The 22933-nt window shown below is 52.7% G+C and overlaps 6 protein-coding genes across 6 annotated transcripts; 4 read left to right on the plus strand and 2 right to left on the minus strand.

The window, feature by feature from the left end:
• Positions 1-2694: 2694 nt before the first annotated feature.
• Positions 2695-5886, plus strand: NCU10910 (hypothetical protein; the record flags this gene model as incomplete). Its single annotated transcript, XM_001728210.2, has 2 exons — positions 2695-3336; positions 3400-5886. The coding sequence occupies 2 exons, from the start codon at positions 2695-2697 to the stop codon at positions 5884-5886; spliced, it is 3129 nt and encodes a 1042-aa protein (XP_001728262.2).
• A 3266-nt stretch (positions 5887-9152) lies between these two features.
• On the plus strand, positions 9153-11032 carry NCU04547 (hypothetical protein; the record flags this gene model as incomplete). Its single annotated transcript, XM_950894.1, has 2 exons — positions 9153-9510; positions 9639-11032. The coding sequence occupies 2 exons, from the start codon at positions 9153-9155 to the stop codon at positions 11030-11032; spliced, it is 1752 nt and encodes a 583-aa protein (XP_955987.1).
• A 977-nt stretch (positions 11033-12009) lies between these two features.
• Positions 12010-13748, minus strand: NCU04546 (hypothetical protein; the record flags this gene model as incomplete). The annotated part of the gene is made up of 1 exon (XM_950893.2): positions 12010-13748. The coding sequence occupies exon 1, from the start codon at positions 13645-13647 to the stop codon at positions 12010-12012; it is 1638 nt and encodes a 545-aa protein (XP_955986.1). The 5' UTR covers positions 13648-13748.
• Positions 13749-14592: 844 nt separating this feature from the next.
• Positions 14593-17382, plus strand: NCU04545 (hypothetical protein). The gene is made up of 2 exons (XM_950892.3): positions 14593-14690; positions 14778-17382. The coding sequence occupies exon 2, from the start codon at positions 14919-14921 to the stop codon at positions 17148-17150; it is 2232 nt and encodes a 743-aa protein (XP_955985.1). The 5' UTR covers positions 14593-14690; positions 14778-14918; the 3' UTR covers positions 17151-17382.
• A 507-nt stretch (positions 17383-17889) lies between these two features.
• NCU04544 (hypothetical protein) lies at positions 17890-20985 on the plus strand. Its single transcript, XM_950891.3, has one exon. It carries the CDS (start codon positions 17983-17985, stop codon positions 20917-20919), a length of 2937 nt encoding a protein of 978 aa, XP_955984.1. The 5' UTR covers positions 17890-17982; the 3' UTR covers positions 20920-20985.
• On the minus strand, positions 20917-22516 carry NCU04543 (hypothetical protein). The gene has a single exon (XM_950890.3). The coding sequence runs from the start codon at positions 22054-22056 to the stop codon at positions 21124-21126; it is 933 nt and encodes a 310-aa protein (XP_955983.1). The 5' UTR covers positions 22057-22516; the 3' UTR covers positions 20917-21123.
• Between the last annotated feature and the right edge of the window lie 417 nt (positions 22517-22933).

The raw sequence follows: 22933 nt of genomic DNA on the forward strand, positions 1-22933 counted from the left end.
GAAAAGCTGCATTTCCATAGGATATCTGCACTCCTTCTTATCTCTGAACATCAACACCACATTATCTGAGTCCCTTACCAGGTACAGTTATATCATCACTCCATTTTCTTTTCTTTTATTTATATAATTTTTTTTATTTTTTAATTTTTATTTTTATTATTTTTTTTTTCCCTTGAGCCTATCAGTCGCGGTGCCAGTCGTGGATACAGGGCGCTTTAGCAGACACTAACGTAGTATGCCATGGCAGGTGACAGTTTTCAGATAGTGATCGGTACCTAGGCGGTAGATCGCTTCAAAAAACTGGTCGTGGCATGTGGAGGGTCCATGTCACTGGTGTTACGTTGGCTGAAAGCTTATGTACCTAGCTTAATTGAACCTCCTGTGCGACGGCTCAACGTCAAAACAACATCCATATCAGGCTGCTTTCCTCCAACATCGCCTTCCATTGTGTCAAACCCACATGGTGTTGGTTACTTCGCAACAATGCTGGAAAAAATGAGGGCGGCCTTTTTCTCTTTCTTATCAGCATTCAACCCTCTCCGTCGAGTTATTGACGCCGCGGCGCGCGCTGACATGCTCGACTACCCAACCACCATCTCGTCGCCCAAGCGTAACCTATCAACAAGTACATGATTGCTGCATGGTACAGTACAGCCAGCCCGCTTGGCTTGATGGCGCCCAATCACGGCGGCCCCAATTTCGCAGGTGACGACAGTTGAGCCGCAGTCTATAACAGATCATGGCTGCACTTTGTGAAGCTGAACAGCCAGAGAAAAGAACCTCCGTCGCCAGCTCATCGGCAACGGTAGCCGTATTGGGGTTGCTTTCCGCTATCATATCGCCGTTCAAACGAGATGCCAAATGATGCCCGCCTCCTCCTCTGAGCTCAGCCCTAAAAGGACAATCGTGAATCGAGCCCATGAACGCAAGTCACCTATGGAAGACGCCAAACGGTCTTTGTTGCGCCAATCGAATAGCCGCATAGGTACATGGAAGCAAACATTCCCAGCTGAACGGAGGCACTCAAGCCCTCAAGCCCCAACACCCATTTGCCAGTTAGCTCACTTGGTTGTTTGCTTCGACATGTTCTGGCCAATTTTATAGCCAGCCACAATTCAGGTGGCTGACAACTAACAACTGGTCCGTCTTCTACTTCACTTTTCTACCACCCGGTCTTTTCACTTGCCTAGGTACCTGCCTAACTACCTACCTAGGCTGTGTTCAGGGCCGCTGAAAAGCCGTAGAGAAAACCGAGCAGTTCTGGTGGCTGTAAGGTGCAGTCTCAAGCTGCACTCTTCGTATTCGGTTGGATTTAAGTTAACATCTGCAAGTTGCTGCAACCATCTAAATGTTCTATTTGACCAATTAGAAGGCTAGGATCCTTACTGAAATGTTGGCATTTCTTAACTTCCTTCAAGATCCCTGACCCCATGTTTACGGCTGCAAGAACTTGAAGTAGCAACAAGCCACCTCAGCAACTATGCCCTCTATTGATACAGCACTTCAATTTCTCACACCCCAATACCAACAAACACATAGCACCAAAGAGCTTTTCGAAAGAGCCTTACCATTGCAATACTGTACAGGGAGTGCAGCTGCGGGCTATGTGTATGGTAATACAAAGCCTTCTCTACAGCAATATGTACAGCGGCCCCGAACACAGCCCTACATAGCCGAGCCTCAAAAGTATAACTCACATTGCCCATGTACGGATATCACCACTTTCCCTTTCATGGTACAGTAAGCTAACGCATCTCTCAGCTCAGTCACGGTAATCCCGCCGTTATCCCCCACCAACCCTCTTCGGGCGTCTTCATCCGGAATCTCTCCACTACAGATTCATCTCGACTTATAGGGCCCGCCCCAAGAATCATTATGACTTTTACACAAAGCCACCCCGGCACAATGGTCGGAGGGGCCGAGGGACCAGAGAAGAGATGTGATAACGGACCTTTGGCCCTTCTGGCTACGGGTCCAACTCCGCCTCATTAGCCTCGCTTTAGCCCGGTCCACCTCACCTTGCATAGCATTCATCATCCAGTGATGAGAGAAGGAGAAGAACATACGCTTGTCATTGAGGCAGCTATCTCACTCAAGCGTCATGGTTTAGCACACACAATGTGGCTAAACGATAACGATTCTCACCTAGAATGGCCAATTGGTCCTGGTGGTTCTAATCTCAAACTTCATCTTTCCCATAAACAATGAGTTATTGAAAGCTCATTAGCACCCCGCAAACTCAACCTTAAAGCGTACTCTTCTTTTCCGTTATCCTCCATCCTCTTTTTTTTTTTTGTCTCCAGATTCACAGGGCTTTCATTACTGCCAAGTGGTCTCGTCTTCTAGCTTTCCATCGTTACCCAGGCAATATCTGACCCTGAGGAATTCCCATATCCCACGTAATATACGGTCCGTTGTTTCGGTAGTTTTCTTACACGACGCCGGTGTTACTCCTGGGAGATATCAGCATCCAGCTAGAGTTGACCTCGCACCTTTCAGCCCATCTGTCATTTCTAAAGCGAGGGAAAACCAGAACCGATGTCCGAACAACATCAACAGCCAACCTCGCGCCACAATGATCCGGAAAAGCGTGGTAGTGGGTCGCCTACCTCCGACATCCTGCCTCCGATGGCACCCCTAATAGCCTCCCATCACCCGCCGGGACCCCATCGCTCCTACTCGGAACCCGTCCCGATGATCAATCAGCACCATCATACCCGCCAACCGCCACGCACGGGAGAGTCGTCAACCGACGAGGATGAGGAGGTCTTGGTCCGCGTTCTGGATCCGTCCAAGCTCGAAGAAAACATACCCTCGTTCGAAGATTGGAAACCTGGCAAGCAGGAGCTAGCAGTCATGATTACCATGGCCATCATCAGTCTCATGGTGGCGCTCGACGCCACCATCCTCGTGTCCGTTCTGCCCACGCTGGCTGAAGACTTTGGGGGGACATCGACGGACGCCTTCTGGGCGGGGACGTCCTATCTCCTCACATGCGCTGTATGCCAGCCCTTCATCGCCGCCTTGTCGGACATTTTTGGGCGCAAGGAGATGCTCTTTGTGAGCGTGCTGCTCTTCACGCTAGGCACGGCTTTGTGCGCACCCATTGCCAAAGGCTTCGCCGTGTTCTTTGCCGGCAGATCGGTGCAGGGGATCGGGGGTGGTGGCATCATCACCATGGGTCAGGTCATCTTTGCGGATATCGTGCCGCTGAGACAGAGGCCAAAGTACTTCGCTATTGTGCTGGGAGCATGGGCCTTGGGGAGCGTGCTGGGACCATTGATTGGAGGGCTGTTTGTTGAGCATGCGATTTGGAGGTGGTGCTTTTATTTGAACGTGAGTCTTCGCTTTCTAGAAGTGAGTAGGGCGATTCAATGACTGATACCAACCAATGATTAGTTCCCCTTTTGCGCAATGGGCCTGCTTCTTGTGCCCGCCTTTGTCAAGCTCACAACCAAGAAGACCTCTTTAGGCTCCAAGCTGTCCAGAGTCGACTGGCTCGGGGGCTTCCTCTTCATTGGAGGACTGACCAGTTTTCTCGTCGGCATGTCCTGGGCGGGTATCCAGTTCGAGTGGCGCAGCGTGCAGACAATCGTGCCCATGACCGTTGGCGGCGTCAGTGTCCTCGCCTCCATCATCTGGGAGAAGTACGGCGCCCGTGAACCCTTCCTTCGCGCATCTCTCTTCTGCTCAGGCTCCGCCATCGCCGCCTACGGCTGTGCCCTGTTCCAGGGTCTCATCCTGTTCTGCGCCCTCTACTATGTGCCCTTCTACTTTACTGCCGTCCGCTTCACCTCACCCACGCAGTCCGGCCTCAACATCTTTCCCGTCACTTGCCTGCTTCTTCCGGGATCTATCGTCATCTCGCTCATGACCTCCCGCCTGGGGCACTTCCGCTGGTCCATCTGGAGCGGCTGGGTGCTCGCCACCATTGGCTGTGGTCTGCTCCATTACCTGAAGCAAGACACCAAGACCGCCGTATGGGCTGTGATTCTTGCCATCTTCGGCATCGGTCACGGCATGCTCCTGACCAGCGTCAACGTCGGCATCCAAGCCATCAGCCGGGTCGAAGACGCCGGCAGCGCTGCGGCCATGTACGCCTTTATGCGTACGCTCGGCATGTCGCTCGGCGTCGCTATTGGCGGCACCGTGTTCCAGAACGTCATGGTCAAGCGGCTCGAGCAGCTCGGGTTGCCCGTCAAGATCGCCCACAATTCGGAGCAGTTTGTCCAGCAGATGCTGCTCATGGATCCGAACGATCCCGTGCGGGTCGGCGCCCTCGAGGCGTACGTGGTTGGCTTCCACGGCGTCTTTTGGATCATCACCGGCGCCGGGGTGGCGGCGCTGATCTGCAGTCTGTTCATCCAGCATCACAGCATGGATAAGATCCTCGAGTCCAAGTTTGTCCTGCGCGGCGCCAAGGTACCGCCTGTCATGTTTACTGATGCAAGGCCGGGCCAGACGGTGACGGCGCCGGCGCCTGTCATGGCTGTGGTGTCAAATCCGCATAACAATCATAACCACCACGGGGGTAGTACAGCCGCTGCTGCTGATTCTCATGCCACAGCCGTTCCCGGGCGCAACAGCGAAAGACTTCCCAGACTTTTCGGTGGCGGCGGCGGCGGCGGCGGCGGTGGTGGTGGTGGTGGTGGTGGTGGTGGTGGTTATGTTGCTCACTTCACTGTCCCATCAAGACTAGCTTCAACAAAGTCAACCGGTTCAGATACAGACAGCACCAATGGCAAAGAAGCCGTAGTGGAGGAGCAGCACGACAACAATGACGGTACCTACGATTGTGCGCCTTCCTCGTCCACCAGCACGGATATCAACAATAGGGCTCGTGAGCAGCAGCCGCAACAGCAGCAAGCGCAGTCGCAGGAAGATGGAGGGGAATCCACTGATTCGGAGGCGGCAAGATGGGAACAGGCTGTTGCAGTGACGTACTGTAACGGGCCTGATGGCCAGCGGTACCCGGTTTTCCTCCTTTCCGACGATTACGCATCCCATCAGGCACCGGCACCGACGGCACATGACGCTGCTGCTATCAATGATACCGAAGTTGCTGCGAACAACGCCGCCGCCGGTACAATCGGAACCACCCTCAACAGGCACCACTCGACTATCTCTACCGCCTCGCTCTCCTCCTCGTCTTCCTCTTCCTCTTCCTCTTCCTCTTCGTCCTCCGCGGACTCTGACGGCTCTTCGGTATCATTCTCTTTCTCTTCGTCGTCTTCTTCTTCTTCTTCGTCATGCAGCGCCAGCGATAAAGACATTGGCACCGACAACCTTGCGGATGCGGACGTGAACAAGTCATTTAGAAGCGACTCTTCCTCTTCCTCTTCCTCCGCCTCGGCTCTCGGACAAGTGACGGAGCTTTCTGTGCCCCGCGCGGGAATCCTTATGGTTCGCCAAGTCGAAGTCGTTTCTGTCCCACGCGAGGAGGTCGAGGCGGCAAGGGAGGAGGAAAGGCATGCTGAGATTGATGAGAGTTCGTCGTACAATTCTCATTCTTCTCCTTCAGGTGGTGGTAGAGGTAATGAGGAGGAGGAGGAGGAGGAGGAAGCTTGGCCTTTGAAGACGACGATGACGACAACGACGAGGAGTGAACAACAAGGGGAAGGGGGAAGAAGGCAAGAGAGTGGTGGGAAGGGGGTGGGGGTGGGGTTGATGCCGCCGACGGATCTGGATCTGGATCTTGAGCAGCAACAGCAATTGCAGGAACAGCAACAGCAACAGCAACAACAAACACATGAACAACTACGGAAAAACTCCTTGCCAACACCTGGTGGAACCTTGTACGAAGATGCCTTGTCGGATGTTAGTGGTGATGAGATCACGGTAGGACCGGGTCCTGGTGGTGTTGGTAGGGCGATATGGGAGGCTTAGCTGTGACACCCAAGCAAGTAGCGTAATATGAATTTGGGGGGGGGGGGGGGGGGGGGGGAAGAGGAGGTTACTACTTGTGGGTTTGTCAGTTTAGTTGTTCCATGAGGATTGTTAGGTGGTAGAATACATACAAGTACCTCTACATACATATACATGGGAAGGTATGTCGGATCAACTCACTGCGTGGACTAAAGGCTTCGAAAATTTGGATTCTCTTTTGTATTTTAATCAACTCATAAAGTATGGTAACAGCTAAACTTTTGCTCTCTCTTTTGTTTTTTCTTATGGGCCCTTTCCTCCCGGTTACGTACTGTAGTATTCACGTTGTCTGGGATTGTGGATGCTTCATTTGAAGGGTTAGGTAGGTTGGAGTCATCGTAGTACTTCGAACTGTACCTTACTTTTTTTTATGTTGCCTGACGCAGTCTGGTCAGGCAAGAAGGAACTTTAGTGTTTTGATCAGTTGAAGTGTATTAGTCAACTTTGAACTATCTAAAATGTCTCTTTTTCCCGAAGAGTCAGGAAGTTTAGGTAGGTGTAGTGGCGCCCTACAATGTTCAAGACACTCGATGATCATTTCGCGCAACCCTTCAGCATATCCTTAGAAGTTGTTCTACTTCACCTTTCGATTATTGTTGCGTCGTCGGTAAATTTTTCTTGTTTGGTTTTTCTTTCTTCCCTTTCCTTTTAAGCATGTAAACCTGCTAGTGCTTTCTTGAATGGTTGTTACAGGCATAGCGCCCTGCCTTTCTTTGCAACTGTGAAGAGCTCAGCTGGTGACGGAATGCTGGGCGTGTGTATAAAACGAAGTGGAAGTTCTGGAATTGTTGGTATGTTTTTAATCTATCCAAGTTCTGGCATGGGAAAGACCCTTGAAAGGGGCGGAAATTATGCACCTTCTTCCTCTTTTACCTCCGATCTCCTCTTATTCTGCTCCAGCAACACGCCCTTTGACAGGGCACATTATCATTAATGAATGGACGAAGGCAATAGATTACCTGTAATGATGAAATGGATGAGTGTAAAAAGTGGTGTAAAAAGTGCAAAAAAAGTTTTCGAAACCGCCCGGGCAGGATCGAACGAACCACTTCCACGAAAGTGGCGGACAATGACCACAGTTGTAGAGATGAGACACCCACCCAGTACTAACTGCGCCAGCCACCCTTGGTGATTATGGCTGCTGAAGATACATTCTAAGTACCGGGTCGCTATCAGAATTCCTTAGCCTCCAGAGACGGCAGGACCGTGGAGCCGATCCGTATCATTCACTTGGAACGAGATTTGAACCCGACCTTCACTCCGGTTCTCCACCCTCCGATGGCAATGTACAAAGTTCGAGTTCGGCACGTTGTCGGAGGAAAATGTAGAGTTCAGATCAGTAGAAGTACTTATGAATAGTTGAGAAGGTCTACCTATCTCAGAAAATCAAAAGGCCGACTACCTCTAGGGAGTAGGGGCAGGTGCACCCACTTTTTTTCCTACGCACATCTACAATGTTGAAGACACTCGAAGATAGTTCTGCGCAAACCCCTTAGTATGTCCTTAGATACTGGTATACTTTACCTTTTGTTACTCTTTTGTTTACCTGTAGATTTGTTTGTTTACTTTCTCTTTCCGCTCTTCCTTTTTGAGCAAGTTGACCTGATTGCGCATCTTCATGCTTTACCTGCGATATTCTCCCATTCTTACCCTTCCCCAGTAGTGCGGCCTTTGATGCAGCATATCTAACTTACAGAGCTGATGAGAGCGGCTTCGACTTGTCGGGCACGCATTACTCAACGGCAGTTGTCAAGTTCCCATTTCCTTTCTCGACAGATATCTCTTGCTGCAGCTACTTGTCACGGCACGACATTGAGCCACTTCCCCAAAGGTCCGTGTTCCTCGCAAAAGGATACAAGTAACCAAAGCTGGCAATTCGGTCGCTCAAGTGGTCTTATATAGGTAGTTGTGACAGAGAACCAAGCCGTCACACTACTGACGAACAGGAGGCTAGAAATGCAATCATCACAACCAGGATCAAGGAGTCGAGTAAATAATAAATAATTGATGAGTGGTGGTTTGGTGTTACTGGGAGTAGTAAAAAGGAATGAGAGGTCAAAAAGTACAAAAAGTTGTTCAAAGCATGCCCGAAGGCCGGTTCGAACGAACCGCTTCTTCTAAGGAAGAGGGCAGTTACGAGCAGAAGTGGCGCGCTTCACCTCTGACGACTACGCTGTCTTCCCCACGGTGGTCTGATGACTGTACCTTCCAAACACAGACCTTAAGTACTGGGTACCTCGCTATGAGACTTGGTCTTGCCTACCCATACAGACACTGTTTGCCCACGGCAAGAGCCAGAAGCAAGAGCCAGACCATACCATTCACATGTGACGAAACCCGAATCATTCACTCCGGTTCTCCACCCTCGGAAGGCAATACACAAAATTCGAGTTTGACATGTACGCGCATCGACGAAGGGCGAAGATTGACGCAAGAAAACATGACGGAATGGGTAACTCACCGTGGCTTTCTCATGGTTGAGTTTTCACGTGTCGTCCACTGGTGTATCCTTCAGCTCCCTCCTTGCATTTGCAGCGCCGGATTTGAGCGCCTTCTTTTTATCAATAAGGTAGCTTACTTAGTTAGCTATCTACTCTGTGCGCAAAAGGAAAGGACTCCTGGAGCTAGTCGGTGATCAGGTGGTCAATAAAAAGGTGACAAAAAAGTTGTTTAAACACGCTGCCGAGCGGGTTCGAACGGACCGGTTCTACTAGGGAAGTGGTCAGCCAGAAAGAAGTGGCGCCCCATCTACCGACTGAGCCAGACTCCCCCACGGTGGTTTGGTGATTGTACATTCCAACCACAGATCTTAAGTACCGGGAAGCTACTGGACTTGGCTACCCATTATCGAAACTGGTTGCCCATAGCAGGAGCCTGGAGCTGAAGCCGGCACTCATACCATCCACCTGGGGCGAGATTCAAACCATCCACTCCAGTTCCCCACCCTCCGAAGTTCGGCAACGCACAAAGTTCGAGTTTGACACGTACGCGGGGTACCACTGCAAAGTTAAAAACGTTCTCATCTTCCTTCCTCGTACCAATCCTCTGCTCTGCCCAAATCTCACCCTCTTCCCCCCACCTTCCTATCTATTCTCCTCTTTTGCAACACTCACCTGCCAGGCCCATCCTCACTACTATCGAGCTGGCCGTAACTTGACAGAGCCACTCAAGTGAGGATGAGCGCATCCTCTTTCGCTGCGCCGGTTGCCGCGCTCAACCATCCCATCATGAACCAGATGATGAGGGAGTTGGTGGCGACGAGCGACCCCTTGGAGGGCCATGCATCAGTCCCACCGACGTACACCAGCGTATTATCATCAGAGATGTACAATGATGAGCGCCATCGGCACTGGTTTGTGGCCTGCCGGATTGCAGATATTCACTTCAGCGTGAGCCTTCCAGACCCTCTTCAACCCTCCGATGGCGCAAGCGTAACCGCCGCGCAGGCCACTGCAGCAGACAAGATTCACGAATGCTACGTGGAAGGACTCAAGGACACCATGATGAGATTCTATAATCTCGGATTTAGCCGTGTGTCTACAGCGACACACCGCTACGCGCTTGACTTTAGTCTCTGGATGAGAGGTACGTTTGTCGCAACCCCCGACCCGGTTCAAAAGCTACCTCTACCTTTATGCGATGCCCTACAATCAACGCTGCTTGGGATATCTGATTCTCCCGCCTCTTAAGTTGGTTTATTCTCTCTAATCAAGGCACATTCGCAGGATATTTCCTTTACGTTGGCTGCGGTGATTACGGCCCCCAGTTTTGGTACACCAAACCGTTGGATTATGTTGCGCCTTTCTCACAAGAGTATGATGATTTTTATCGTCATCGACGAGCACAAGAAGCTATCCCCAGACCCGTCGCCAGCACCATCACGACTAGTAGCATGCCTCACCAGAAGCCACAAGAGGCCCTCCCCAAACCCGTCGCCAGCATAGTCACGAACGATAGCATGCCTCACCAGAAGCCACAAAAGGCCCCCCCCAAACCCGTCGCCAGCATAGTCACGAACGACAGCATGCCTCACTATAGGCGTGTGACCGTTGCCGACTTTGATGAACTCCTCAGAGAGGACAGGGAGCGGGCCAGAGAAGAGAGAGAGCGAACAAATCCCGAAAGTGGTGGATCGCAGGCTCACTCAGCTTCAACAGCTGAACCAAGCCGTGGTATAAACAAGCGGAGTCTCGACGAAGCCGACACCATGGCCCTAGCCCCACCGCCCAAGAGGCCGCAAACAGGATTTCCTCAGAGAACGCTAACCAGCATGGGCATGCTTGGTCGCCATGAGGTTCATCAACATTCCCAAGTTGAACAACACTCGCAAGCCCAAAGTATAACCGCACAGACAGGAAACGAGTCACATAGACCACAAAGCTCCTCACAAGCCTCTAGAGGACATCCTAGGTTTTCCGCAAGAGTCTGCGGCAATAGACTCTGCGAAAGCCGCCATCATGAGTTGGCTGACTGCCTCGGACCGCCGTCTCGGCAGGGCGACATCGACGGCTGTCCCTTATGCAACACCCAACAGCACGGGCTCGACTGTTGCACGAAACTCCCTCGTATCCCTAGGAACGATTTATTTGACACCTTAGTAACGCGCCGGGCCAACTTACCCGTAATCCGAACCTCAATTTCGATCCTCTCATTAGCAGCTAGTTTAAATAAGCTGGATGTGTTGGCTGAGACCATGCCGCTGACCAAAGGCACAGCCAAGGGGATCTACACTCAACATCAGCCGTGGAAACGTCAACATCGGCCCCGACTCTTCCGAGACCCAACATTGCCATCAGATCCTGTGGCTTTCTTGGAAAAACTGGACCAAGCTTGGTCGTCCGTAATAATGGGTACTGTACAGAACCACGGTCCTCCCGAGAACATACCGAGGAACCTAACAGTCTTTAATTCGGTTTGGATCTCTCAACTTGTCCCGTTTCGCAAAGCTTTTGCGCAGGCCGGAGTCCATGTTGATGGTCGGGGTTACTACCCATTCGGGACGGCCCCTCAGCAACGTGCTTACGAGAAGGCACATCAAGAGAAAGTTCGACAGGAGCTCTCCACTTTGCGAAGAGAGCGAGCTGCGAGTCAGGTCAGACGCCGTTGAGAGCGTGTCGGGAGAGTAACAAGAACATCATATTGAGTACTTGTACATTAATGTAATCATTTTTTGCAGAGTAGACTGTTATGCGCAAGGACGCACGCTATTACAAGAGTACGTGTTAGGGTCGAGAGGTGCTGATGCTGAAGGGAGGGATCTCGCGGGGTGGAATTGGAGTGGCACAGAGGCAGCACGGGACTGTGTTACATGGGAGACAGCCGCCTTCATATCGATCAACTGTTGTTTATACCCTTTATCCTCTTAGGAAGGGACTAGAGATTAATGTATCTTTTTATTTTTTTTTTTTTTTTTTTTTTTTTTTTTTTTTTTTTACCTTTTACTTTCCACATCACTTCCTTGTGAGGATTCTCTATCTGTTGACACTCAACCTTTAACCATCCCACCCTCCTAATATAGACTTACTAAATTTGTTTCATCTTAGTCGCTTTGGAGCATCAAGTCCCCCACATGTCACATAATGTGTTGGAAACGCACCCGTACCCTCATGCCCGGATGCTGGTTGAGTGCCTTTAGAGCTCTGAAAAGAACAGGGGTAGCTCATTGTTAGCATCCAAAAGGTCATTAGATTGCACGAGGATGCCTTGTTACAAACCTTCAACGTACGGAAAGGATATGTTCAGGCATGTGCAAGATCTGGCCACGCGTTTACTACTAAGTAAAATACATAATCACCGCATTATAAGGCATTGAAGACTTTATGGTAGTATGGAACGTCAATTAATCATTACTAGACAGTCATCTTCAAAGGCCTCGTTCGCAGCCAAGCACCCCTAAGAAACCTATTACAATACTATATCCATGGAACACAGAATTCGAGATCGATCCCGCCATGGCATCTTCTCGAACCACGAAGATAGACCGACCCTCCACCCTACCCATCCCATCCCACCCTGAACCACCCCACCACCAGGGCACCGCCTCCTCAGCTGGCCGGAAAGGCTCTTCCCAGACATCATACCTCCTTAAAAGTTCCTTTGCCTAAAAATAACCTTTCCGTAATCCAACTGGGTGCGCATAACCCTCAGGCACTCGCCACCCTTCCCCTCCTCCCCCTTGCGGCCATCGCATTTGTGGTCCACCAAAATTACCGAGCCGCGCCAACCATTCTTCACCAAGCTGTCAATGCAGTACCACTGCGAAATGGTGCCCTCCTTCAAAAAGGAGCCAAAGTTCTCCCACGCCTGATCGTGGACGGCGATGGTGACCACGCGGAGGAAGAGCGTCTCGAGACGCAGACCGCCGGTGACTTGCGGCTTGATCAAGCGCAGGCGACGCTTGATCTCGTCGGAGAGAAGAGCAGGAGAAATGAGGCGTTCCCATAGGTCGGGCTGGATGAGGCTCTCGACGGAGGGGCGGGCGCTGGCGACGGCGGCGGTGGTGGTGGTGGTCTCTGGACTCGAGAGGGTCAGCTGGGCCAGAAGTTCGCCAGCCTCGGTGAGGCTGCGCTTGGATTTGATGGATTTGAGGGTCGGGCAGGGAGTATCCGGGACAACGGGTTGCACGGGTGCGGTCGGGGAGGGGGCGAGGGCTTCCTTTTCAAACTTGGCGAGGCGAAGCTCGAGAAGCTTCTTGGAGCCGGCGAGGATGTCGCGCTCGTACTCGAGGTCTCTAATAGTCTTTTGCAGCTCGGTGATCTTATACTCCATCATGTTGCTCTTGGGGCTCTTGCTGGTCTTGTCAATCTTGGATACATCGTTAGTGGTGACTGCATTTGCGACTTTGCCAGGACTCGCGCTGTTGCTGCTGATATGGTGAGTGATGAAGGCGATCTTCTGCTCGAATCTAGCGAACCCGTCAACGAGGAACTTGTATTGCGCGTCGCGGAAGTTGGTGGCGTTTTGGACACTGCGAATTGCGTGTGAGCTCAGCTTGGTGTAAAGCGCCTTGAGGCCCTTGCTCTCGGCGTCTTTGCCCTCCAGGAATTGATGCATCTCCTTGATCTTCTGCTCGAGACGGTCATGCTGGTCCTTGAACAGCAGTCGCTCACGCTTCATGTCTTCTGCGGCAAGCTTGAGTTCCTCCATTGTCAGTACCGTCACCTCCTTTGACTGACCCAAGGCCTCCCTTAACTGGTCCAAAGTCTCTTTCACTTCCTTTGACTGGGTGAGCGCGTCCTCATTGCATTGATCCAACCCGTTGACAGTGTACTCCAGGTTGTAGATCTGATCAGCCATGGAATTCATGATGGCCTTGTTGGCATTTTCTGCCATCTTCTTTGAGTGTTCCGCCATTTCTTTTGAGGTTAGCATCAACTGCTTCTTGATGTGCTCCGCAATTTCCTGTGAGGCCAGCTCTAGCTGGTCCTTGGATTTCTTCTGCGACTGCTCCAACTGGTTGGTCGCCTGTTGAATCTGCAGCTTGGTCGCTTGATTCAAGCTGGCAGCCTCTTGTGCGCTTGCGACGAGGTTGAGGAACTGCCCTCTGACATTTTCAAGATAGACCAAGGCGACGGTGAAAGCTTCATCAGCTTGAGAAGTTTCCGAGACGTTAACGGTAACGCGAGAGATAATCTCTGCCAGTGCGTCCGTGGTGTTGACAAGGTTCGCGATGCTCTGCACCAACGCATCCATTGGCTCCCCAGCAGCTTGCGGGGTCGACATGGCTATGGCGCGTTGTCTTGTCTTGCCTTTCCTGCAGCTGTGGATGATGATGAGGTGAAGAAAGTGGAGTCGTCAAGCGAGAGACTTTATGTCGCCTTGCCTCGTGGTACTTGGTGTAATTGTTATACGGTGATGTGAATAAATTGAAGAGGGGCGCGTGAACACCCAAACTTGGATGAAGTTGCTGAGAAGATGAAGGAGAGCTGGGTGACCAAACCGTAGATTGCGTGGACTTCTGTATATGGGTTGACCTTGTCAAGTTCAGAAAGCGAAAGTGGTTTGGACTTGGAGTTGCAGTGTGAAAAGATGGAAGGTTGAGAGCGAGTGAAAGTGGAGTGATGGTTGAGGAGGAGGAAGAGGCAGAAGAGGGCTGGAAAGAGAGATGTCCCACCACGCAAGGTTCGTTGAAATAAATACACAGTGTGGAGTCTGTGTATGCGCGCTGGGTTGCTGTGGTGAATCGTGCTACAATAAAAGACCCTTCCCCAAACATACAAAGGGCAATTTAGTGTCCGTCGAGCTGGCGACAGCGGCCCCCGCATACACCACACGGTCCACTTTCAACGTCAACTGAACTTCCTTTGTCTTTCCCCTAGAAAATATTCGCGTCATTCTTGTCCACAACGAAACATCGCGAGAACACCGGACGATTCTCTCCTGTGGAGTCTATCAACAAGCTCTTGGCTGCAGTTCTGTTGTTTCAGCTTTTTTTGAAAGCCTTCGAGATACAAAAATATCACGGCTGCGATAGGAGCGGCCGAGGATCCATCAAGATGAGCTGATTCGACTGATTCGACATGGACTTGTCCCGGTTGACAACTCTCTGCCTCAAATGACTGGCCAAGAAAGACTTCGAATCCCCTGTCGATTGGTACAGCCACCCGCCACGTATCGCAGCGATGGAGCGGTTGCATAGGCCCAACAAGTTATCTGCCCCCATCCTTGTGCATGTCTGCAGGGTCTGGACGTTTTACTTGTGGGCTTCAACGGAGTCGGTTCTATGGACAACGGCTGGTTGAGTCTGTCTGGGATTTCCTGCTCGCGTGTGTCTATGACCCCTCGTTGTCATCTTCCTCTTTTTCTCTCTCTCGGCTCCTCTGTGCTTGACTGACGAGGACAAAGGTCAAAAGCGCCTGGACGGTGTAACTTGAGACGACTACCCCTTGCGAGCCCCATCCGTTCCAGTCTTCTGTCTTCACCCAGACACACCACCAAGGCAAGGCGACTACCCAATGCTCTCTGAAGCAACATAAAAACACCCACACGCCTCCATGTTTGGACTGGAATCTTCAGGCTCAGCGGCTGAGCCTTCGCGTCCTGGCTCGCTCTTCCGCACTCGCACACAGCGCTCCAACCGCTCACATCAGTCTATCTTCAAGGAGGAGTTCAACTCGGACCTCTCGCTACCACTCCCACATCACCACAGCCATCATCGCCAGGTTCCTTACCACCATCACAACGATAGCAATCACAGCAGCTACAAACCAGTCGCGGCCCCCAACCCCTACCGCCCGTCCACGGATACTGGCGGTAGCACCCTGTATTACGACCGAGAACGAGAACGGCCTGGAGATCCGGAGCAGGAGACCATGGCTACCCCGACCCCCAGAGAGGTTCATCGCCTTGCCTCACATCACAATTTCATTTTTGACACGAGCTCCAAACCACGGCGACTTGGGTGGTGGGCCTTTGTAGGAAGACACCTCTCTCTTCCAGCAGTATTCCTTGCAGGTGTCGTCTTTGTCGTTGCCGCCATTGTCTTTGCTACTCTCACAAGCAAACGACCGCTTGAGTGCCCAGACTGGGCAGAAGATTGTCGCACAATCGACCCATGGACAGCCGAACACCTGCCAACTGTTCAGGGCATCGTCACTCTCGTGTACATTATCGGATTGGGAGCACTTGCCTATGTGGCCCTCACGCTATGCGAGGCCGCGGTATGGCCGCTGTTGGTCAAGCAGACCATGACAATGAGGGGTCTGGAAGCATACTTGGCGGCCACGCGGGGGTCTATCTTGGCTGCTCCGAGAGCCTTGATGCAAGTCAAGACGGTTGCCATGGGAGTCATGCTCGTTTGCGCGGTAGTATCCATTTTAACACCGCTCGCTGGAATACCGTTGGTTGGCCAGGCGTATACATTGATTTCAAAGGAGGTGGAACTCAAGAGCAACTACACGCCTGGCGGTGGGCTCGCAGAATCATTCATGCAAACCGAAGCACCGACTTTTGCCCACATGGGTGTCCTGACCACGTACAACGCGTGGGCCTTGGACCCAGCCTCGGAACCTCTGCCAGAATACCGGGATTGGTATGTTGATCGGGAGGTACTCAGCACCAAGGGACACTTTTCTGCTCGGGCCGTCAAGCTGCAAACAACTGTGTTGTGTAGCCCACGCACTGTTGAGCAGCTTGTCCAATACTGGCAACCGTCGAACGCCTTCCTTACCAACTGGACTCGCGCGAGCACCAGCTCACTAAGAGGCGAGAAACGTACCCCAGCAGAGGTCTACGTGCGCCCGCAACCTCAGTTGACTCTTTGGGCCGACAATTATACCTTTGAGACGTCCCACCGAACCAAAGCGACCCTTGTCTTTGCCGCGCTCAACGGAACCATCGAAGGCGGCAAGCAGTCCTCCATTGCGCTTGGTACCATGCACAACGTTTCGGCAATAGGTTGCGATGTCACTGTCTCGGCTATCGACGACATCATCACCGTTGGCAACCCATCGATACACTCGAATAACACCGCTCTCCCGACCCTCTCGTCCCTCGATACCCTTCAAACCAACACCTCCCGCCCCTCAACCGCTCTCAACGAACTTCTCCTCTGGTTTGCTGTTGCCCCCATCCTCTCCTCTCCTAGCGTATCAGGCTCCCAGCCAATGTTCTTCAACTCCACCTCCACCAATCGCGCCGTAGCCTACACCGGCCAAACTCCCCAGCGTAATAACTGGACTATCGACGGTATCGAGTCATTCATCCACCTTTCCATCGGCGCTCTTTTACAGTCCACCACTGCGTCTGAAAACCAGTCCACCGAGAACACCACACTTCTTATCTCCACTTATCCCCTCCAGTTCCTGTCCCGATCGCGCTCCCTCCTCTTACTTCTCCTGCCTCTCCTTTTGGTTACTCTTATTGTGTGTCTCTCGTTCTATCTGAGCCACGCCCACTCACGCGAGTCCATCCCCGTCCTTCGTCTTGCCGGGCCCTGCGAGCTGCTCAAGAGTTCTCAAACACCCTGGCTGCGTGAGCAGGCCGGAGCGGATGCAGCAAAGACATACCTGCCCAGTGACTTGGGTGCGGTTACTGTCAAGTTTGGGGTAGTCGGAAAGGAAGGGGCTGAAATGGTTGGACTGGGTGACGGCAATGGAGGAAATGTCGGTGCGTTTGTAAGGGAGGACCCTCGGAAAGTACAGCCCCTTGACAAAGGCAAGGAGAGTGTGGACGGTCAGAAGAGAGGGAGTTCGGGGGAAACCATGGAGATGGGTGTTATTGCTTAGGGGTTGACGGGGTGAACGGGGACATACGGATCGAACATTCGAGACATGACGAAAAGGGAGGCACTTTTCCCAGGATGATGATTGAACGACGGTATGACTTATGACCTAAAACTTTTCACTACTATCTGGCTGCATATTTGGACACGAGAAAAAAGATTGATAGGACCTTGAGCTCGGGGAAGACGCCGGCTCGACTTCGATAATGCCATCTGGTTGCTGGATCAACCGCATTTCAGAGACAGATACCAAGGCACGAGAGAGAGGCGGTAATTTAGCATACAAGCTGACGACATTATCTTGTGTTGTTCTTCTGTCTTAACTGTATTTCTTCCCCAACTTGCCCTTTCAGCGAAAGAAAAAGCGTTGATCAATCAATGATCGTGACGGACGTTGAAGGTCTCGGAACTCTTACCGCATTTGGCACGTACCGCCAAGCTGCGTATGACACGCCATTGCGACTCTCGTGTCGCCAGCTTTCCATGGCTTTTGTCACTGAAGACATCGCCCGTTCCACTCCCCGCACTCTTGATTTTGTGGCGCAAGCAGTGCAACGACCATCAACAAGAACCATTGGCTCCGGGTAAGCGGCTGAGCTCCGATTGTGTTTCAATATGCCTTACCCAGCACTTCAATGGGTGTCCAAGCCCCATTTCGCTGCAGCCGAGAGCCGAAGAGATGGCCATCTTGCTGCTCGGGTTGGGTCTATAAAGATGAGCATCCTGCTGTTCATTACTTCGCAACAACCCTTGAAATGGCAAGGCCAGAACAGATCCCACCTGTTTGGCCATACTGGTAATCATCTTCGTGTTTCCCTCTCCCAAGTACATCTATCATGGACAGCGAGAAGCGTGATCGACTTCACCAGGAGATATGTCGGGTTGTCGAATCCATCCGAGACGAAGACCTATTCATCCTCGCCCGCATAGCTCTCTGCTGGCTCTGCGTCTCCGCACGCCCCATCCAGTCCCAAGAACTCTGGCTTGCCCTCCTGATACAGCAAACACACTCAACCAGAGGCAGCGATCAGCTTGATGTATTCATCAACAAGGGCGTGTCTTTCGACGAGGAGACCGCCACTGCTTCCCTCACTGGCCTGCTCAGAGGCTTGGTATCCTTTCACCCGGACACTCGCAACCCGGGCCGCAACAATGTCACCCTGAGCGACCCCGAACTGGCTACGGTCATGTTTGAGCTAAGAAGTTCAGACCTACCTGCACCGGTGCAGCGACTGGGCTTCAATGTCCAGCAGGCAAACATGATTGTTACTGGGCAATGCGCCGTCATCATCAGCAGGACCGTTCTCCGGTTGGGCCATGTGTACGACCAAAATGCCCCCACATCCTCGCTGGTGCTCTACGCTTGGACACACTGGAACCGACACTGGAGTGTGGCCAGGTGGAACCTGTCTGATCCTGACGAAGGTGCCGTGGCTGAGATGATGATGATTGGTGTCATGACCGATACCTTGGTCTTCCTACTGGTGCTCAACGACTTCTTGACAGGCCCAATTTCCATACCCGCAACTGAAGAGGACCGGGTCCGGTGTACGGGACTTGTCAAACAGGCTCAGGACGCGTTGGAGAGGCCCATTTATCTGCTATCCGTCTTGGCAACAGGAAGCTCTTCCACTTGGTGTATCCGCTTGCATCAAGCCCGGCAGGGATTTGAACGGCGCCCCAACGAATACGTGCCGATGAAGTTGAGAACTCCCCCGAGTACACTCACCAAGGTCCAAACAGTATGGATCGACCATGTCCCTAAGAAACTGCGTCAGTTCTACGACGATGCCAATGGTTTGACAGCGACACTCATCTACATCTTCGCCGACCTAGCTCGCGACCTGCGCTCGCTTGCAGTAATTATCGCTCAGAAGCCCATCTACGAGGAGCTCCTGAAGGAGTATGACAGTTGGCTCCCGCTCGACATTCTCTTGAATGTTGCCAACTTCATGGAAGGCATAGCCAGCTACCCCTTCATGTCAGAGTTACCCAACGGCAACACCCATAACCCCTTAATCATCAAGGAACCGAGCGACCCCGACTATGACACGGCCTTGTTGGTTCTTAGTCGACTGACAAAGGAGGGGTCCCGCGCCACCAAGCTCAAGGCCCAGAACTCATCGGTGGACTATCAATTGGCAACAAATGCAGCCCAATCACATACTCTCAACATCGCCCCTTATCGGCTACGTGCTGCTGCCTTCGTGGAGAAGGCCAAAAGTCTATGTCAACACTCAAATGCTCCAGCAACAACGTACACCATCAACGATATACGCTTCCTCTCCCAACGTACCTCCTCCTCCTCCTTTGCCACTTTCCCCCAGCTCCAAGGAAGAGGAGGAGGAGCGGGATCTATGCTCACACGCTTCATACCCTCCCGCCTCTCTCGCCTCCTCCGCGGCGGACCTGCCACTACCACCTCCTCCCAGTCTCAACCCTCTTCTACCAACGCCAACACCGGCACCAATCCGGACACCACCACCACACCCACCGACAACAACAACAACAGCGGCCTCCCCACGTTCCTCGACAACTTTGCTGCCGGCGCCTTCACGGGCGGCGCCTACGACCGCTGGCCACTTCTCAAAGCCGCTCTGCTCTCCTCCGGCTACGTCTCGGCCTTTGTATACCTCTTCATTGCCATCTTGGTGAACCACATTCGCACCATTCTCTGCCCCTGGCTAGGTAACTGGATGTGGTACACACCCATGGAGGACCTCCGCCTGGCTTTGGGAGGGAATAATCCGGCCTTCTTTCTCGAGTACGCGCTAGGATTCAGTTGGTGGTGGTACGCCTTTTCGTTTGTGCAGAAGCTGGTGTGGGATGTGGGCGGGGGGATGGCGATTGCCGCGCTGACTGTTGATGGAGTTCCCGATCCTTCTGACACTTCCCAAGCCATCGGAAACGGGGGGATGATGTCGACGCTCCATTTGTTATCTGACGATGTCGATGACGATGACGATGACTCGGAAGAGAACAACAACAACAACAACAACAACAAAAAGATGAAAAGAAGAAACGAGGAGCAAAGAAAGTGGAGGACAAGAAAACTCGAGGCAGTCAAAGTCGGCTATTTCGTCTGGGCCCTCGCCACCCTCGAACACATGTTCGCTCGCTCCCTCAACACCGTCACCTTTCTCATTGCCTGGTACAAACTTGCCTTTCGGGGTGGCGACGCCGAGCACCTGGCCATGGTCTCGATAGCCATCAAGAACTGGACGCGCATGCCGCTGCATGTGTCGCAGGTGTATTGGTACACGATGAATGCGCTGTGGCCGATTGTGCTGAGTGCGGTAGTGCTGGCGGTCGGGGGACAGCCGGGCATGTTGATTGTGCTTGGTACCATTGTGGGAGGGGTGGCGGCGGTGATCAGGTATAGGAGTACCGTGTTTATTGCGTTGGAGGTGAGTGGTGTTTTTGTCGTTATGGGGTTTTTGGCTGTTTCGGCGGTCTTGTTGGCGGTGGAGTTTGTGGAGGATCCGTTGGGACTGGAGGCGAGCACGGCGGTGGCGAGGAAGAGAGGCGTTAGGGCGAGAGCGGCGTTGAGCGAGAGGGCGAAGGGTAGGACGAAGATTCTGGCGAGGGAGGGGGCGCTTTCGCTTTGGGAGGACTCCCAGCAGGAACAACAGCGGGATGGCAACGAGAAGGTGCCTTCGGGTGAAGCAGAAGCTGAGCGAAGCAGTGTTGCCGTGGATAGTGAGAAGGGGTGCCATGAAAAAACTGAGAGTCGGTACCTAGGTGTAAGCAGAGAGGCAGGGGGCAATATGTGAGGCGTGAAACATCATGTAGTATAGCTATCATTGAGACATTACAGAATAAGGCACCTATACTTTTTTCCAACTCTTTTTTTTTTTCCTTAGCCGTCGCTAATATGAGAGGACGTGGAAGATCTTCTCAAATAGGTGCGCGCAGCTTGTCAACTATGTCCTCCCTCTTCCTAACTGACCATCAAAGACCCTCCCTCCTCCCTAGACCTAAAGCGCCGCAACAGCAGCGACAAGCCCAGCCAACGCCGCAGCCGCGGCAAAGGTTTGCTTGGGAGCGCCCACGTTCCCCGAAACTGTAGTCGACGAGGCACCAGCGCTGCCACTCCCACTGGCACCAGTCACTCCCGCCCCCGCAGCAGTCGTTGTGGTCGTCGCCGCCGCCGCCCCCGTGCCGGTCGTCTTTGGCGGGTACGCGCTCGTCAAGGAACAATCCTGAGTATTCGCCGCGCACGCCAAGCTCACATAGACGCTCATATAATTATCATAGACACTCGTGCACTCCTCATAGTCCTTATGCGGCATCATAAGACTGAACAATACATCCTCGTAAACCGGCTTGCACGCGTTTGCCAGGCTCGTAACTTCGGACTGATGGGCTGACAGATAACTGGCGCTCGCGGAACTGTAGGCCGAGTAGGTCGACGCCAAGCTCGCCGGCGGGGTTAAGGGGCTGGTGTATGTTCCGCAGACGGCCGCGTAGCCTTGATTAGCGGAGGAGGCCGTCCAGCTGTCTTCGTCCCCGACGATGGCGGTCTCCAACCAGTCTTCGAGCTTGCCAGACGGCTCGGGGGCGGAGGTCATGAGGGAGTTGAAGGCTAAGGCGCAGGAGGTGTAGAGAGGCTTGAGGGTGGGAGAGAGTTCGGTGGGGAAGTCGTCGTCTTCATGGTCGGATTCGACGTCGAAGTCGTCGACCGAGGGAACCTGGTCGTCGTCACGCTTCTTGAGCTTTTTTGCGTCGACATATTTGGGGCGCGGTTCCGCGCGGAAGGCACCGTGATTCTGGGTAGACTGAATAGAAGGGGGCTGGGTGACTTCAGGTCCGACCGCTGCGATGGCGTGGTGAACGAGGGGAGCAGGAGCAGCAAGCGCGGATACGGTGGTGGTTACCGCCGCGAGGGTGGTGAAGGTTCGAAGATGCATTTTTGGTGTTGGTGCAGTCTTTTCGGGTTAAGGGGTGGTGATGATGGTGTGTGTTGTGGAAAGAAACTGTTGACAGCGAGGGAAAACGAAACGACGGGGTTCATCAACCAGGTGTCTTTTTATTCTTCTCCCTTGGGGTCCGTCATGTCATTTCCGTCCACCATTGGGTCCAGTCTGCTTGGGATAAGTTGGTACCTAGGGGTACTTACTAGTAATTGGTGTGGTCAACCACATTCTCATGCTTGTCGTCCTCGCCCGAGATTGCGGTGTCACCTTTTGGGGGTCTTAGCCTGATGTACAAGCCCCGAAACCAAGCAAGGTTAACTCAATGGGGAATCCCAACCGTCAGCCGGCTGGTTTTAACTGGCCCGGGCCTCTCAGGGCAATCAACTTGGCGCGCCACAGGGGCACGCTCGTTGTTGTTAGTTTCCTCTTCCCTCGACATCGATGCTACCTGATTCTCATTCCAGGCAGCAGGGAGACTTTCCCGTCCTGTCATTCGTCTCCAGTTGTCAGGTTCCCACCCGTCTCCCTGCTTTGCTTTCGTTTTAGCGGGAAATCACAGCGAGAACAGGTTTCGTATCGCGGGTAGGTTGTGTTGGTGATGGAGGTACTGCCCTCAGCAATGGAGACATGTGATGTAAAGGAGAGGTGCCAGGTGCCCGACACTATTGAATGTTAGGTTCTACAGTGTACACTACCTACCTAGTCACGGTGGGGAGTGCCTAAGCTAAAGAAACCAGGGGCACCTGGCAGTCCGCCGAATAGCCGGCCGGGGAGAGGTGACCCCGGGGAACCCACCAAACTCCCAAGCAGCTGCCTGGCTTACCTACATACCCGAGATAGTTCCTTCCCTGACAGCCCTAGGTTTCTTCCT

Source organism: Neurospora crassa, linkage group VII (genome assembly GCF_000182925.2).
Source record: "Neurospora crassa OR74A linkage group VII, whole genome shotgun sequence".
Taxonomy (NCBI): domain Eukaryota; kingdom Fungi; phylum Ascomycota; class Sordariomycetes; order Sordariales; family Sordariaceae; genus Neurospora; species Neurospora crassa.

Bases quoted from the DNA above. Each gene is read 5' to 3' on its own strand.
- NCU04543 (XM_950890.3), bottom strand. From the start codon at position 22,056: ATGCATCTTCGAACCTTCACCACCCTCGCGGCGGTAACCACCACCGTA.
- NCU04545 (XM_950892.3), top strand. From the start codon at position 14,919: ATGTTTGGACTGGAATCTTCAGGCTCAGCGGCTGAGCCTTCGCGTCCT.
- NCU04544 (XM_950891.3), top strand. From the start codon at position 17,983: ATGGACAGCGAGAAGCGTGATCGACTTCACCAGGAGATATGTCGGGTT.